This window comes from Ornithodoros turicata, chromosome 5, assembly GCF_037126465.1.
Source record: "Ornithodoros turicata isolate Travis chromosome 5, ASM3712646v1, whole genome shotgun sequence".
Lineage (NCBI taxonomy): Eukaryota > Metazoa > Arthropoda > Arachnida > Ixodida > Argasidae > Ornithodoros > Ornithodoros turicata.
The window spans coordinates 75,754,779-75,772,127 of record NC_088205.1 but is presented as its reverse complement, the minus strand read 5'-3'; the positions used below and the strand labels follow the sequence as shown (position 1 = coordinate 75,772,127).

At 45.2% G+C, this 17,349-nt stretch overlaps 1 protein-coding gene across 1 annotated transcript in view; it reads left to right on the top strand.

Moving 5' to 3' along the window:
- The first annotated feature begins 1,530 nt into the window (after nt 1-1,530).
- The window catches only part of LOC135394848 (neuroendocrine convertase 1-like), a 30,625-nt gene continuing 14,806 nt past the window's right edge, over nt 1,531-17,349 (top strand). The window contains exon 1 of the mRNA XM_064625877.1: nt 1,531-1,809. Coding sequence (XP_064481947.1) covers nt 1,585-1,809 — 225 coding nt within the window. The 5' untranslated portion in view covers nt 1,531-1,584. The remainder of the gene's footprint in view (nt 1,810-17,349) is intronic.

Sequence of the window (17,349 nt, the reverse complement as noted above, 5' to 3'; positions counted from 1 at the left end):
TACGCGAACGACTTATTTTGCGCAACTTTCGTTGCGGTCGTGTTCATCCAGCCTTATGTAAATAAGAGCCACACCGAGTGTATACATAAGCACACCTACATATAGAGGAGCCTAGGTTTACAATTGGACGATGTGGTATAAAGGAACCTGTCATAATAACATATATAACAACAACAATAGCGTGACCATGTATATGATGACTAGAGGGTGTCTGGACCCTGTAATGCCCAGCATCGCTTTGAAATCCTGTCAGCCGGAAAATGCATCCCGTTGGATACAGAATACAATCTCCCCTCAAGAAGTCTCGTAAACTTATCTTGTTACAGTACCGAGTTGTCGCCCGTGCAGGATGGACTAGTGTAGTCGGTTCTCCATCCAAAGATCGAGTTGATGCAAGCATTTAATGATCCCTCATATAATGCGCACCTTTAGCTGCTTTAGCCTTAGGATATTTAACGTTGTTTCAGAGTGGTGATAGTTAATAATAGTTAGCCCGCTCAGTTTTCATTAAAAAGAAAATAAAGAAACGAACACTTCAGTCACTTAATATCAGCTTAGTCTGTAATTAATCAGATTATAGGAGATGCAATTTCGTGTTAGCGCCGCGAAGCAACTGTGGCTATGAGCGTCGTACAGACGTGGACAGATGGAGAGAAGACAGCATAAAGGAGTCGGGGGCAGGAGGGTTAGTATATGCGTCCTGGGCCGACTTCAGGGGGAACTGTGCCAACATTCGTCTGGAAAGTTTTCGGAAAAAAGATTAGGGGATGCAAAACTTTTATGTTTAAGGAACGCAAGCCGTAATCCAGATAGCCGTGCTCAGTTTTGTAATTGTTGACGTGTTCGTGACGAGTGCACTCGTACATAACTGATCTCAGCTTGGAACGTCCTAAGTGGCTGGGAAGAGCTAAAAGGCACAGTTACCTGTGAAGTCGGCCCAGGACGTACGCCCCCCCCCCCTGCGATAGTCGTGAAGTTGCACGCCTGAGTGTGGCCGACCACGGCAAGCACTTCCACCGCCACCACCACAAACGTAAAAAGAAAGGTGTAAAGATGTCGCCTCTTCATAACTGGCGCATTGTTGACAATACAATAAATAAATAAAAAATAATATTAAGAGCGATAAAAAATTAATACTAAGCGTTCCGAAACGACCGATGTTTCCTTTTGTCTGTTCTCAGAGACACTGCACGCATCATGCATCATCTTCAGACAGGGTTTGACTTCTTCCATTATATCTAGCCCCATGTCACGTTAGAAGCCCCAGAAGTCTATAAGCACGAAACGTAAATCGCCGAGCACATTCATTGTCCGTCACTCCGCGTACAGAGAGCAACTGCTCGAATAGATGCAAATACACGCCTTCATCCGGAGATATTACGTGATGCTATCCATCCTCATCCTTTTCACATCACCGGAGAAAGAGAGAGAGAGAGAGAGAGTGCCTCCCACCCACGTGACCCTCTGCTCCGTCCAGCTGAGAGAGAGAGAGGGGGGGAGAAAAGCACTAAACCCGGGATGCATCCCAAGCGTGCCACCACAAACCGTGCTCTCCACACGCCAGTTCCCCCCCTGACATGAGGCATGAAGCGTCCACTTGTATGTCCACCACTCCTCTTGGCGCTGTACTGTTTTGTCGGCGCGGGGCTCGCACTCAACTACCGAGATGACTACTGGAACGGAGATAGTGCGCAAGATGAATTGGAAGATGATCATCACTTCGTCAATGATTGGGCTGTAAAGATTAGAGGCGGCGTGGGACAAGCGTATCAGTTGGCGAAGGAATTCGGCTACGATAACCTTGGACAGGTGAGATACAAATAATTGCATCGCGTGATTATGAAGAGTGAGTGACAGCCCGTGACATGTTCTGGCGTAACTGTCCTGCCGGATTTCATCGTGTTTCTTTTTTTTTTCTGATTTTTTTTCCTTCTCCTTTTTTGTGTGTGTGCTTCCCAAGGCGTGTTTTGTGGATCTTCGGAGCCATTTTAGGTTCTGATTTCTGCTCCTTCGTGTTTGTCGTGTCGGTTGCACCTGAGTTCTTCGTCTAATTCGAGCGTTGCAGTGGGATGAGGTCAGGTTTGCTAGTTCGCTATATCGTATGGTGCATAGAAGCTCCCATCGTGCTAATAAGGAAAATAAGGTCTCCTCGCAAAAAAAAAAAGTCAGGTTTATCCGAGATTTAATCGAATTAATTCTGTTATGTCTTTTAATTGAGCAAGACTCTCGCCCTTTCACTGTGAAAAAAGAAAGCTTCTTGAGTCTTCACTGCCAAACTCATCATTATTTATTTATTTATTTACATACGTTACATTATGACATCAAATTACTGCGGGCGATAAGGTAGAGGATCGCCTCTGGGATAGCATTGCACCCTACTCATTATAGCCAAAATAAAGTATATAGTGACAATGTTGTCAGCTATTTGTAACGCAGAAGCAGAAATTCATTCAGTGCATACATGACGTATGGTATGACGGCTGCTGCTCATTGGCGGAAAGGGCAGGCGTTACGTAAAGTTTGTACGAAGTCAGGACCCATCTTTCCATAGGACGACACAAATAGCGGCGGAACAGTTGAAACCTGTTACGTGGTGACATTCAGAGAGGTGCCCGCGGTGGCTGCTTTCAGGGATTATTCCCGCGTAGAGTTTCTTTTCGTAACAGTACTCGATTGAGGAGCATTATGATGATCACGCAATGGATGTCAGCGAGATATTATTATATTGAATTAGAAACATCGAATTGAATTGATGTAATACGTACATGTCTTTAGAAACGCCGAATTGTTGTAAATATCCCCCTCTGCGACCAATTCAAGTCGTATCCTCCTGCGATTACTTTAAACATTATTGACATGACTGGTCTATCCCAATCTCTCTCTCTCTCCCTTAACCGTTTATCGAGTGATCACCCTTCCGCGTTGCCGCGTGCTGGTTCGGGGGAGGGGGGGATTGTGCGTCATGGGACGACTTCACAGGGAACAGTGCAAACATTTAACTTAACTTTATTTTAATTGAACTTAATTTAGCTTGTAACTTTCATTTTGCTTAGCTCGTCTGAGGAAAAATCAGGGAATACTCCCACAGAGCACCATATAGGTGCCGGGGCTCGAACCCGGGTAGCTGGTTCTCTCGCTGACGCCACCGAGTTCCAAAGTTTCATTTCATCAAAGTTTCTACACTGCGTGTTGTAAAAAAAGAAAACCTCCAAATGAATTAGCTGTTCAAAGCCACACCATCAACACCAATGGTCAGGGATAAACATTAAAACTCTATTTCCACTCTTGGAAACTTTACATGGCTCGAGTACTCAGCACGAGGACGCGTGTTTCCTGCCGTCCGTCCTGAAATCAATCATTGCCAGCTGAGATAGATTTAGGACTAATTTAGTTTAAACAAGGAACCAATTTAAGTTCTGAGGTACAGTTCTGTGTTTGAGCAGTATATACCATTCACTCAATAATAGGGCACCCGCATTTACCTGCCGCGCGTTTCCTTGAACTCGAACGAGAGATTTGTGTAGCCAACTACTAGAAAAACCTCAGCGAATTCCAAAGCACAACACCGCCTTCATCTGCTTGAAAACCCCCTTTCTACCCAGTGGTCTGCATACACAGCTGTGACGTTTACGTTTGGGTACCGTGTATATTCGCGAATAATAATGGTGCCGTGACGTTACACGTAACGTTTGTCTGCCTATAGCATGGCGACATGTTGCACGTACGTACCAGGGTAGGGCAGCGGATAATTTCGACCACCTGGGTGAAGTGACGTTTTGACGGGCGCCGGAAATCTCTGACACACGGTGCTGCACTCTTAAAAATGAATTTCACCGCATACCACGCTCCTAACCAACCATCATCTCAAATGATATCGTTATCTGCCCTGGTTTGTTGAAAACGGGAGGCGTACGCCTTCTCTGTGACAATTATGAACGGCATAAGTGTCACAAAAAAGGTCGTACGCCTCCCATTTTCAACAAATCAGGGCAGATAACGATATCATTCGAGATTATGGTTGGCTAGGAGCGTGCTATGCGGTGAAGTTCATTTTTTAAGAGTGTGCACTCTTAAAAATGAACTTCACCGCATAGCACACTCTGCGCCAACCATTGTCACGAATGATATTGTTATCTGCCCTGATTTGTTAAAAACGTGAGGCGTACGCTTTTTCTGTGACAATTATGAACAGCATAAGTGTCACAAAAAAGGCGTACGCCTCCCGTTTTCAACAAATCAGGGCAGATAACGATATCATTCGAGATGATGGTTGGCTAGGAGCGTGCTATGCGGTGAAGTTCATTTTTAAGAGTGTGGAAGCAATAATTATCTCAACAGTGAAAGGGCACAGACTATAGCTAGTTCATAATGGCAAGGAGGAGACCCGAGACAGGGGGAAAATTTTAACAGACACCAATTTCTCAGCTCTCTGAATCCCGAGAAATTGGTGTCTGTTAAAATTTTTCCCCTGTCTCGGGTCTCCCCCTTGTCAATAATTATCTCTCCAACATTGCAATTGAACCCGCGCGATCTTGAGCTCCGCAAGCCGACAGGTTACCGACCGAGCTGCCGAGGAGGGCGTATATATTCGCGAAGTATGTTTACTTATTATTACGTCTCCATATTTTTACTGCTACAATCACCATCAGCTTTCACGCTGTGTCACTCTTTCGTCATCATGCAGTTTCCCAGGATAAAGCTCCAAGAGTGTTTGGGTTCAACCGTACGTTACAGAACGTATCAGACGTAATAATAATAATAACAATATCTTTATTAACGTGCCCAAGAACAGCCAAAGCCTTGGTATTGGCACATGTAGACAATGCAGTACTTACAACATATAACATATATACACATATAGATACATACCTATGCAGATTAGGCAAAACGTAACATATTCAGGACATATTCAGGAACATGAACATAACAGGAAGATATCGACATTGATACATACAGTACAGACATACAGGTATACAGTACATGGCACTAAAAGGGAAGGGAAAAAAAAGACTGTTCAACTTCACATGTTACTTAGTGAACACCAGAGTAGAGTTTTGAAAACGTTTGTATGGGGGTTCAAGATATCAAGAGTGGGGTGAACTGGCGTTCGTCACTTGTTGAATACGTGCGATCGGATTTGCAGGCATATGGTGAGATAGGTACAATATATTCGTGTGTCTGGTTAGGTTAGGTTAGGTTGGGTTAGGTTAGGTTAGGTAGGTAGGACAGGTACAGGTAATAATAATAATATTAACCACTATCCTCTTTAGTACTCCCAACGACCAGTACGATCTGCTAAACTTTTTTTTTTCAATTCCGTGTTAACACTTCGAAGCAACTGTGGTTATGAGCGGCGTATACAGACACGAACAGATGGAGAGACGACAGCAGCAAGGAGTGAAATACGGGGGTCTTAGTATGCGTCCTGGGCCGACTTCGTGGGGAGCTGTGCGGACATCCGTCTGGAACGTCTGCCTTGAAAACCCAGGGAAAACATCAGACAGCACAGCCACGCTGGTAGGATTCGAACCTACCACCTCCTACGAGCGGATGCTTTAGCCTGCTAAGCTGTGCTGCGCGCTTATCTTGTTAGTTTCCGTTTTAGTAAGCATGCCCTCTATGATTAACTCAAAAGCGACATCGATTCACGAAATGGCGGAATAGGCAATAAGTATCAGATTACGCAGCGATTTCATTAAAGCAAATTAAGCGATTAAGCAGCACAGAATTTGTTGTTGCTTTTGCATAAAAACATCTTTTTCGTGTTTATGCAAACGTAATAATATTACGTTTGCTTTAACAGATTCTTTCTGTCCTTGTCCATTTCTGTCCTTGTACTTGGAAAAAGTACAAGGACAGATTTTGAGCCACAATTTTTTTTTTTTTATAAATATTCCAGTAATTCACACTTTCCCGATGAAAGTTTCGATGTCCACCGTTACCAATAGCTTTCTTTCTTTCTTACTGTTTCTTTTACAGCGCGGAAAACATTCGTCATTTTATCTGGGGATACCTCGCGTATGATTAGAACGCCTCCTACCCTCATTTTGAACGCCGTCGGCAACCATTTTCGGAATTTCTTCGCCACGAACAACAAAACCGTCCAACCGTCTGGTATCTCGCACGAGAATCCCAGCAGGTGTGGCTTTCAGCGGACCTTGTGGAACGCCGGAGAAAATCACGTCCACCAGCCAAAGAATCTGCCGTGACGGATGTACGCATGTCAGGCAACCTAGGTAATGAATGAGAAAAAGAAGTTTTTGCCAAGAAGAGTTATCTATATACTTCTCAGTTCGTAGAATACGTTTCCGTTTGTACGGCTCCGATATCGTATTTAGTGGAAGAGAGAACGAATCTTATCAATAAAAAAAAAGCGGAGGAAAACAATGGCACGGCAGCTGCTTTGCATCAAATAATACCGCTAGACACGATAGATCACGATTAGAAAGCAGAAGTCATTTCTCTCTCCTTCTGCCGTCTGCTTTGTGGACGACGTGTTGCTCTGACATTTCAGCGTTTCTCATATAATCGCGTCCAGTCTGTTTATTCGTGAAACCACGTGACAACACGTTTGACAAGACGAAAGATTGTCACGTGACACGATAAAAGGCAACCATACTCTTCAGAATATAATTTTGTCCTACGATTTGTTGGGAACCGTACGCCTCTCTTGGACACCGTACATTTACGTCACATATACGTATTGGATGCAGTTCAATAAGGGAAGAAGGGGAAGAAGCTGGATTAGGCTTGGCACACAGAGACACCATTCGAATATTGATATTTAATAAAATTAGACATAATCTCATCTCCCTGAGGCAGTCCGGTCTCTATGTCGGCACCTATCTATATTGGCCTTCCTGATCTTGATGAACGTAAGAAACATTGCCACACTTTTTCAGCACTACTGTCAGCAACTTCTGTGTATCTTGCCTATACTCATTTAAAGAACGCCTTTTCTGTCATGCTACGTGGATATTGCGCTCTGTCTTTTTCTCTTTCTTCTTTTTTTTTTTCTTTTTTACGTACTACCACACATTTGGAAGCGCCTTCCATAATCGCTAGTGACCGAAGCATGCCGCATGCCTCGGTGTGTGTCGACTGTTGCGATTTTCTGATATCGCGTAATACTGCATACAACACGGTCATGCCGTCGTAGGTTTATTATCCCACCATTAACGCCCCCGAGATGTATTTGAGGCACTGCCACAAGTAGAGGGGCTACTCATTCTGTAAATATGGCATATCAAGCGAAACGATGGTGCCTGCAAACGACACAGCAGGCCACACATAGGAACGTCTGCGATCAAAGAACCATCGAGGCTATATTACGTGTGTTCCTTGGAATGTATCACGAAAAGCACATATGTCCAGATTGCTCACGCGCCTTGAATGACCCGTCAAGGGCAGGTGACCGTCGGAAGTCGTCATAAAGGAGAACGTGTTGGCCAGGGGGGGAAGGAAATGAGGTTGTGTGGAGCGCTTCCTGAGCACCATTCAGTCGCTCCGAATGGGATGTTGGTCCACTAATTGGAAGAATACATGATGAGTGCCAAACGAGAAAGTGCTGAGAGCGGTCGCAGCTCGGAAGTTGTCCGAAAAGCACGAGGGCGTTAGGTTGTAATGCAAAGCAAATCGTTGGTTCCCGTTCATATATATACACAGTGTTCCGTACTGTTGTTGTTGCTTTTGTTGTTGTTGTCTTTTTGTCACAGAGATACACGACCTTCCGTGTCGAATTTGTGAAGGTCTTGTTTGACGGTTACCGCAGTATACGTGCGATGTCGGCTTATTAAATAAGTTAATTTGCTAATATGCATAAACTTAAGTAATTGTTTGCGAGAGTGGATGTAGCCGTGACAACCCTGGTCTAAGGTTGAAACAAAAGAAAGAAGAAGAAGACACTGCGTGCACGGAAGTCTTCCGGCAGTGTAAAAAAAAAAAAAGGGAGTAGATTACAGTAGATATACAGTGTTCAACATAATGAACCTTATGGAGCCGCCTTGGAAAGACAGGACCACCGTCCTGTAGACTTAGTGAAGCTCCTCGGACAATGGCCGTGGGACCTTAGACATCGTGCGACAGCTGCTTTAATCACATTCCTTGTGGACATTGCAGCGCCTCCAACTTACTGGACGTACTAATTTTTATTTTTAAGTTGTAAAGGTTGAGGAGGAAGGGAACAGGGGAAGGAAAAGAGGAGGTTTAAATAAACAGTTTTTGGGGCACGTTCTCCAGGAGAACGGTGGCGGATTCCGCTGCTCCTTTACGGAACCTGTTGTAATGGTAGGGGACCGAGAGACACGGAACAAGAAGGACGGACTACAAATTCTCAGGAGTCAGGAGAGTCAGAGTCAGGAGGGTCAGGATGAGTCAGGAGTCTTATGAGTCTATACCAACTTGCCTGCACCCTCTCCCTTCTTTCCATATACTGTTGTACGTTATATAAGCGTTTTGGAGTAGCCGGCTCCTGTGTTTTGCAGGAGCCTCCATCTCCATATTTTTCTTTTCAAACTCTAATCTAATCTAAGGGAGTAGATTTGGGAGCTACCACAGCTTTCTAGTCCCCGAGATTGCCAATTACTCCCCATTTTAGTCCCCTGACCCTAAAATTTGCTCCCCAGCACTGCAAACGCTCTTTAAACTTTGCACCAAACGCGCGGACTAAGCTTCGGACTACATGCGCGGAAGTTTATTTCGCACTGGTTGTGACGTATCTAGTCCCCGAAAAGGACTAAATTCATACTCGTTCTCTTTCTTAGGGTGTACTAGCTCCCGTGGCAATGAAAAATGACGCAGTGAAAAATGACTGCCAAAATTGTGCAAGCACTTATAGTTATGCCTATAATCTTCCCTGAAATATATCGACAGGGGAGCGACTTATCTTTCTTTTCTTTTTATTATTTTTTTTTACAACGGTGCAGTATATCACTGTTAGAAAAAAAGGTATTAATAAGGTATAATAATGTGCTCTTATACCTCTTTTATACCTTCTGCTTCAGATATATACTTTTTGAGGGTATAGAAGAGGTACCAAATTTCCTATTTATACCTCCAACCCTTCTCAAGGGTATGAAAGAGGTATAAAAGAGGGCTAACGTACCATATATTATACCTCATCACCACGCGTTCATATCCCGTATAGGAGTTGAGCGGTCCTACTCATTAGTTCCTTAGTTCCTTTACTTGGTACTTCCCCACTCGTTATTGGCGGCGTTGCAGTGGATGCATGAAATGGTCCGAAAGCGAGAGAAAACAGAGAGAGGGAGAGAGAAAGAAAAGAAAGGGAATATATGCAGGAAGCGCTCTGGACATGTCTGTGAAATTCAAACCTTTTATCAACAACGGATTCGTGACGTCACGGGAAACGCGCGCAAGCAACTAATGTAAACCTCGCGTCACACGTAATCGCTGATGAAATTCTTAGCAACTATATACCGCAGTTTTTATAACTTATATCAGTTAATGACTTGACGTATCGAAGTGAAATAGAGAAGACGCAGATATTTTCGAAAAGTGGCAGGTTGTTTGTACGCCACTGGCTTGGGTTTCATCCGTCTTTGGCAGCTTAATGAACTGAGTACGGGAATGAAACTGTGAAGGCGACAGAAGGAGACAGGGGACGATGTGAATACAATTGTTTCTTTTTTCTACGTTATTCATACGCACCGTATACACTCTTCAAACACAGGTCGTGGTGACAGAACTTCACCACATCGCACGGTGAAGGCCAACATAGCACGATCTGTAACAACCATTGCCACGAATGATAGGATTATCGCTTCTGATTAGAAGAGAGAGGGGGCGTACGCCTTTTTGTGTCAATTTGGATACATGATAATTGACACAAAAAGGCGTACGCCCCCTCCCCCCTCGAATCAGAAGCGATAATCCTATCATTCGTGGCAATGGCTGGCGCAGAGCGTGCTATGCGGTGAAGTTCAGTTTTTAGAGTGCATTACCAGAATGATACCGTTATCACTACTGATTTGTGGAAAGTGCGGGGCGCACGCCCTTTTGTGACAATTGACATAACTGCATAAGTGTCACAAAGACGCGTACGCCTCCCGTTTTTTAACCAGTCAGGGGAAAGAACGATATGTCATTCGGGACGGTAGCTGGCTAAGAGCGTGTTATGCGGTGAAGCTCACCACACAGCGCGCTCCTAGCCAACCACCATTTCGAATGATATTATTATGCGTCCTTATTTGTTCAAAACAGGGGGAGGTGTCTATCTGGGACATGCATAATGTGTCCCAGATAGGCGCCTCCTCCCGTTTTCAACAAATCGGAACACGGAATGGGGGTTGGCTAGGAGCGAGCTATGTGGTGAAGTTCTATTTTAGCAGTGTAGTGGCTACGATGATTGCATTTCACGCCGAGACTGGGAGGTGACCCGGGTTTGAGTCCGTGCGCCGGTCTGGGTGTTTTCCCTGGGTTTTCCTCGGATGCTTTAAGATAACTGTCGGCACAGTTCCCTGTACACAGGACGCACTTTCTTCCCCCTGTTGCGATAGTCGTGACGTTGCCCGCCAAAGTGTGGGCGACTACGGCAAGCAGCGCCATTACATAGCCTCCTATAGGTGACATTCTCGGGTAAACATAAACAAGCCCCCGCAACAACTTCCGGTGCCGCGAACACTTCCGGTGCTTCCGCGACTGAGTACGCTCGGAACCAGCCGCCATGCAGAACTACAGTGAACCCTCGTTAATATGACCCCCGATAATCTGACATACGCGCTTTACGACCATACGCCTGGGGAACAATGCAGTGAAACCTCTGCAAATCCCCCCCCCCGTTAATATGACAATTCCGCATTATGATCAAAATTTTCGGGAACGACCATGGTCATAATAACGAGGGTTCACTGTATATCTTTCGTTTTTGTTTTGTTGAAAACGGGAGGCGTACGCCTTTTTGTGGCAATTTGAATTGCACAAAAAGGCGTACGTATACGACCCTCACTCTCCTCAAATCAGAAGCGATAACTGTATCAATCGGCACAAGGATTGGCGTAGAGCGTGTTTGCTGTGTGTGAAACCAGATGTCGTTTTGGCACCGGACCGGTAGCGGTGAAAACGGCATGTATACGTTGGTTTCGGCGCAATATCATCGGGCGCGGCCATGACGCACCCACACCGCTGTAATGGCGACGTCAGGCAAAATGGCTGCTCTCGAGGGAACCGCGGTATTGGTTGCGGCGCATATCAGTGGGCGCGGCTATGACGCCCCCACACTGCCGTAATGGTTGCAGCGCATATAACTGGGCGCGGCCATGACGCACCCACACCGCTGTAATGGCGACGTCAGGCAAAATGGCTGCTCTCGAGGGAACCGCGGTATTGGTTGCGGCGCATATCAGTGGGCGCGGCTATGACGCCCCCACACTGCCGTAATGGTTGCAGCGCATATAACTGGGCGCGGCCATGACGCACCCACACCGCTGTAATGGCGACCGGGTGACGTCAAGCAAGATGGCTGCTGACCAGGAAACTGCCGTATATGCTACATACCTGCCCCATGAGGCAGAATCTGCCGTTCACGCTACCGTATGGGGGCGCCAGTTTCCTATCACTCTAAGAAAAAAAGGTTGAAAACGGGTAGAAGCGCAACAATTCTCCCCGACCTATTTTCCCTCTACCGACTGCAGGTTGAAGTTGTACTGTTTCTGCCCTTTTGCTCAACTCTCTCCCCCTAACGGTAGAACCACTGTGGCAATCTTGTCACTATCAGGGTTCAAGTGACTCTTTTTTTCTTTTTGTGTGTTTCGTAGCAGGGTCACTAATGGAAGTGTAAATGGAGTCACTCAAGCGACGAGAATAGTTGAGGGTTACTAATCCTGCGCACAAAGGCGTTTGGTCCAGCTTCGAGGTCACTGTTCAAGAGATTAGCCAGAGCGACCAAACAGAGTGTCTGCGCTTGCGCGGAATCGCTGATTGTGTAAAAGGGGTCAGTATAGAGACGAACGCTGAAAGTGACAGACTGTCGGTTTGCACGTGGACATTGCTGCACCGAAGGCCATTCGTGCGGCCTAATGGCTATGCTGAGTCGGGTATTCGCATCTGCATGGTGGAAGGTGTTATCGGTTCAGCTGCAATGGTATGAACATAAGCAAGGTGGAGTTAGGACAGAATCAGGTGAGTAATTTTGATATTCAAGATTTTTCTTCCCGAGCGTCTTATATGCAGTGATCAGATGTGTTTTGCGCATTGCGTGTTCGGGTTGACCGGCATGTCGTCTGACACTTTTTCAGCATCCTATGAAACTGCAATATGAGCAAATGCGTTTGTGAATACACGCAGGTCACCATGACAACTTTAGCACGGCACCTTATCAGCGCCCGCCGGATGAGATTACAGGATCCACTTCGAAAATGAAGAAACGGAGCCATAACATACGGTGAGCCACTGTTTGATGGGAGAAGGCACTCATTGCTCGAGTCATGGTTTTTTAGATGTGCGCTGTGTTATTTATATATTTATTTATTTTTTCTTGGCTTTTGTCCACTGCCGGGTTAGCCTTCTTCTTTTTGCATGCTTATTTCTGAGGGAATCACACATGTAAACATATTTCTGAGAAGTGAAACATGTACCGTCGTTATTATTTATCGCTTGTCTTAAATGCTCTATTAATGCCATTTACATTTCAGTTGAAATCATCCGTCCTGCCACGTGTTCCTCCGTGCAGATATTACACACCGAGTGAAGATTCGTGTGTATTTAGAGCGACACAGTAGTGTGAAACGTCAAGCCCTCAGAAGTTATCCCGATGCCCTTGTTATGGTGCATGCATGTGAAATTTATGTGCAAGACAGTCCATGCAAGTGCTGTGCAGTCTGATGGATGCAACAATGGAGTCGTCTGTGTTGTGTCGTGTTTTCTTTCGTGTCTCCGTGCTCAGGCTTCTTCAAAATGGATGTACCTTTCGCATTGGTAAGCGCAAGTGTACGATTCCAATTGTGACGTGCTAATAAAATGCTGTGATCAGTAACAGTTGTCTACGTATATATTCTATCTTATCCACACAAATACTATACGTCAAGTTCTTCTCAAAAGGGCAGACGTCCTTCATGAAAGGCGGAGTAAATATTTCCCTACAAGGTCTAAATGCCCCGTCATTACGGGTAGAGATATGCCACCGGTAGGCACAGCACGAATAATAGCAGAGATTCTTACCACTTCGGGTAAAAAATTATCTTCCAATAAGGGAGAACAGTTCTACTCACGGTAGAACTGTCTTCCGGGAATGGTTGCATATTTAGCGTCAAGGTGGGCAGATATTTCTCATCTTTGGGGTAGAGACGTCTTCCATATGGAGAGAAAAGATAGACCCCCCAGAGGAATAACAGTTAACCATGTAGGGGCAGAATCTTGCCACTAACAGGGTAGAATTCTCTTCATACTCAGGGGTAGAACTGTTCCACCAGTGTGGTAGAAATGAAGGGGTAGAAGTGTTTCTACCCCTCACTTTCTACCCCAAAAGGGTTGAGAATCTGTGACAACACACTTCTACCCCAAAAGGTAGAAAATTACACCTTTTTTTCTTAGAGTGTAGGGTCGGAAACACGGACAGTCAGAGTAGTGACAACCTTTGCCTACCCCGTAAGCGTACGCTGCCGTATGCTCGGTGCATAACGCTGGTCTGCAGCGCTTTGCGGAGATAAGCGTCCTGGATGGGTGTATGCTATGCATGCCTCCGTCATCGCTCGATAAGATAGCGGTTATCGAAAGACACCGCGCCAGTTAGCGTTGGTACGGTCTCTTTTGGGTGTCGTGTCATGTCTCCGCCTGTCAGACGCCACCGGCTGTAATCTGCAATCAGTGTGTAGGAGGACGGCGTCATGACCGATACTGCTGATAACGCATCGAGGTAACTATCAGGAACCTAGGAAACTAACTCCACTATTGTGGACGACCGGCGTCTGTATGTTTCGAAATCATTGGACAGGCATGGTATAGTATATAGGAAGCTACACTCTTAAAAATGAACTTCACCGCATAGCACGCTCCGAGCCAACCATCATCTCGAATGATATCGTTATCTGCACGGATTTGTTGAAAACGGGAGGCGTACGCCTTTTTTTGTGACACTTATGCTGTTCATAATTGTCACAGAAAAGGCGTACGCCCCCGTTTTCAACAAATCAGGGCAGATAACGATATCATTCGCGATGATGGTTGGCTAGGAGCGTGCTATGCGGTGAAGTTCATTTTTAAGAGTGTATGGCTATTAGCACCACAGCCTGTTTTATGATGTATGTAAAGAGAGGAGACGTATTTAACGAATGGAGATGTTTGCTCAGGTGTTCGCTGGAGAGGAAAAGAAATACGGAGACGTTAGCTGCTGTGCAAGGTGCCAGTGATGTGTACTCCACTAGTTCGGTTATTTCTCAGGACCGACGAAAAGGAGAAATAAGGGAAATATAGGACTCAAGCGAAGACGCAACGGTCCTTCCGTCCGTTACACACCACCGCAGACGGGAAGTCAGAAACAAATGTGGAAGCAAAAAAGAACGTTGTTTCGAAAAGTTTAATCGAAGCATCGCTTGGAATGAAACATGTTTACTTAATAAAACGCCCTTTCCCACAGAATGGAACTAGGAAGCAATATGGTGAAATTAAAATACTGATAACGACCATTCGTGGCTTATCGTTTTTATTATCAGTATTTTAGAACCCACCAACGTCGACAGCCGCGTCAGTCCGTCCGTAACAGTTGTGGAGAGAGAAGAAGGAAGAAGGCTACAATGGCATCCAAACGAGTGCAGTCGCCCATACACTCTAAAAACTGAACTTCACCGCATAGCACGCTCTGCGCCAACCATTGCCACGAATGATAGGGTTATCGCTTCTGATTCGAGGATAGAGGGAGGCGTACGCCTTTTTGTGCCAATTTAGATATATGATAATTGACACAAAAAGGCGTACGCCTGTCTCTCTCTTCGAATCAGAAGCGATAACCCTATCATTCGTGACAGTGGTTGGCGCACAGCGTGCTATGCGGTGAAGTTCAGTTTTTAGAGTGTAGAGGGAGTCAGTCTTTCATTTCAATTTCACTCTTAAAAATGAACTTCACCGCATAGCACGCTCCTACACTCTTAGAAATGAACTTCACCACATAGCATGCTCCCAGCCAACCTTATTCCCGAATGACAACCTTCTCGCCCCTGATTTGCTGAAAACGGGAGGAGGAGCCTATTTTGTGATTATGTGTATTATGCACGGCACAAAATAGGCTCCTCCTCCCGTTTTCAACAAATCTAAGGCGAGAACGTTGTCACTCGGGGTGATGGTTGGCTAGGAGCGTGCTATGTGGGTGAAGTTCATTTTTAAGAGTGTAGCTAACCATCATCTCGAATGATATCGTTATCTGCCCGGATTTGTTGGAAACCGGGGCGTACGCCTTTTTTTTGGGGGGGGGGACACTTATGCTGTTCATGATTGTCACAAAAAAGGCGCACGCCTTTCGTTTTCAACATATCAGGGCAGATAACGATATCATCGAGATGATTGTTGGCTAGGAGCGTGCTATGCGGTGAAGTTCATTTTTAAGAGCGTACAATACTAAACTGTTGAAACTAACAAACTTTTCCTGGTAAATAATGTCGCGAGTTCGTTAACAAGGATCGCCTACGACGCGCAAGCGCCCCCTTTCTGCGCTCTTCCGCAAAAAAAATTATCTGTCAAACGCCCACAATGGCTAAAAAATCATTTCGCGAACTTTATGATGTGCCTCCCGTGGGCTCCGATAAGACGCATAGGACCGCGCTGGTGGCGCAAGGATTTTCATATGAACCCCGCTGAGCGAGTGTAATTATTTTCCCCCCGCACAGCAAGCCCCGATTTGAAGAGCGCAGCGCTGTACTGATGAGAACGGATCATATCGTATCAGCGTCATGAGCTGTTGTTGTTATTCACCCAAAGAGATATCGCAAATTAAAATTTTTCTTCGTTTTATATATATCTATCGGGGGATTTGAGGAGAAGATTCCGTGATTTTGACTCGCACAAGGGATGATTAGAGCGTTGACGTTATTAAGCCGACCCACCGGGGATTCGTTGGATTCGGCCTTTTAATCCGCAGGATCCCAGAAAAAATTATATGGCATTGATTTGAAAGGTAATGTAGGTCACATATGTCAGTGTCTAATGTTTTCAAGCTCATCATTGGCATAGTGTACGAATGTACGATATGCGTAAAGGCAGACATCCAAGAGACATGTGTGTTGAATTCTACTTGCCAGATTTTTTTTTTTTGGGGGGGGGAGGGGGGTTATATTTGTTTCTAATGTAGTCACGTGTATTGGACAAGAGGAAAGGTGAAAAAGTGGACTGACACGCGGGTCTTGTCAGATACGTCAACAGGAATTCTCACTCACGTCTCATACAATGCAGTGATACGTTGTGACCCTACATTAGTCTATGAGAAAGGCTGTCCATGTTTGTGAGACGTCTATGGGACGAGACCCCGTGGACTTTTATGCATGAGAACTGCACGGCCGAATGACCACGCTGTTGCAAATACTCTTAGCGGAAGGTACAGCAACCTCCACCACCGATATACTATTATATAGTATTGCCTCTACGTAGTTCCCCAAAAAAGGGGTAGAGTTTTTTGGAAACTCCTCCAAATGGGGAGTTTGAAACTCCCCATTCATCATCGCAAAATAAAGTTATAAAGTTGTTGTGATGTCATATTCTCCCCCTCTATAGTACTTATTCACTTGTCGTTTTCTTTTTTTTCTTCTTCTTTTTGTAGTGTAGGGAACTCTTAGACTATACAGTCTGTATACTGTCTATACAGTTTCGTTATCCAGAGTAATGTCAAGTTTAATCCTTTGTTGTATGTCATACGTCGACAACGCATTTCAATTCACATGTTTCAAATCATCCTTGTCTAAGTGTAAGGAGCGAAGTCTGCAATCATTTCAATATGCAGCCTCACCCAGGCTATGCATATGCGCTATGCATAAAACGTTGCTAGACGCTGAGTTTAAGAATTTCTCGCTGGGGAATGCAATGCAAAAGATGGAAGCCGTGAAACGGACTTTACCTTGTGTATACTAAGGCCATGTCTTCCACCCTACTGCACTCCACAGTAAACTCGTTCCGTGAACATTTTGCTGTGTATTGTGTAAATCTCCGGCAGCACTTGATCTCTACGTGGCACTTTCATTCGAGGCCACTTAGGGACAGACGCTGTTTACCCTTTTGATGGAAAGGCCCACATGTCACTCGCGTCACATAAAAGTTGCGATAAACATGGGCATTTTTGACGGACGACATCGACATCGTAACGCTTCGTCATAAGGGTCAACTGATAACTCGGCAGATAACGAGAGAATGCCG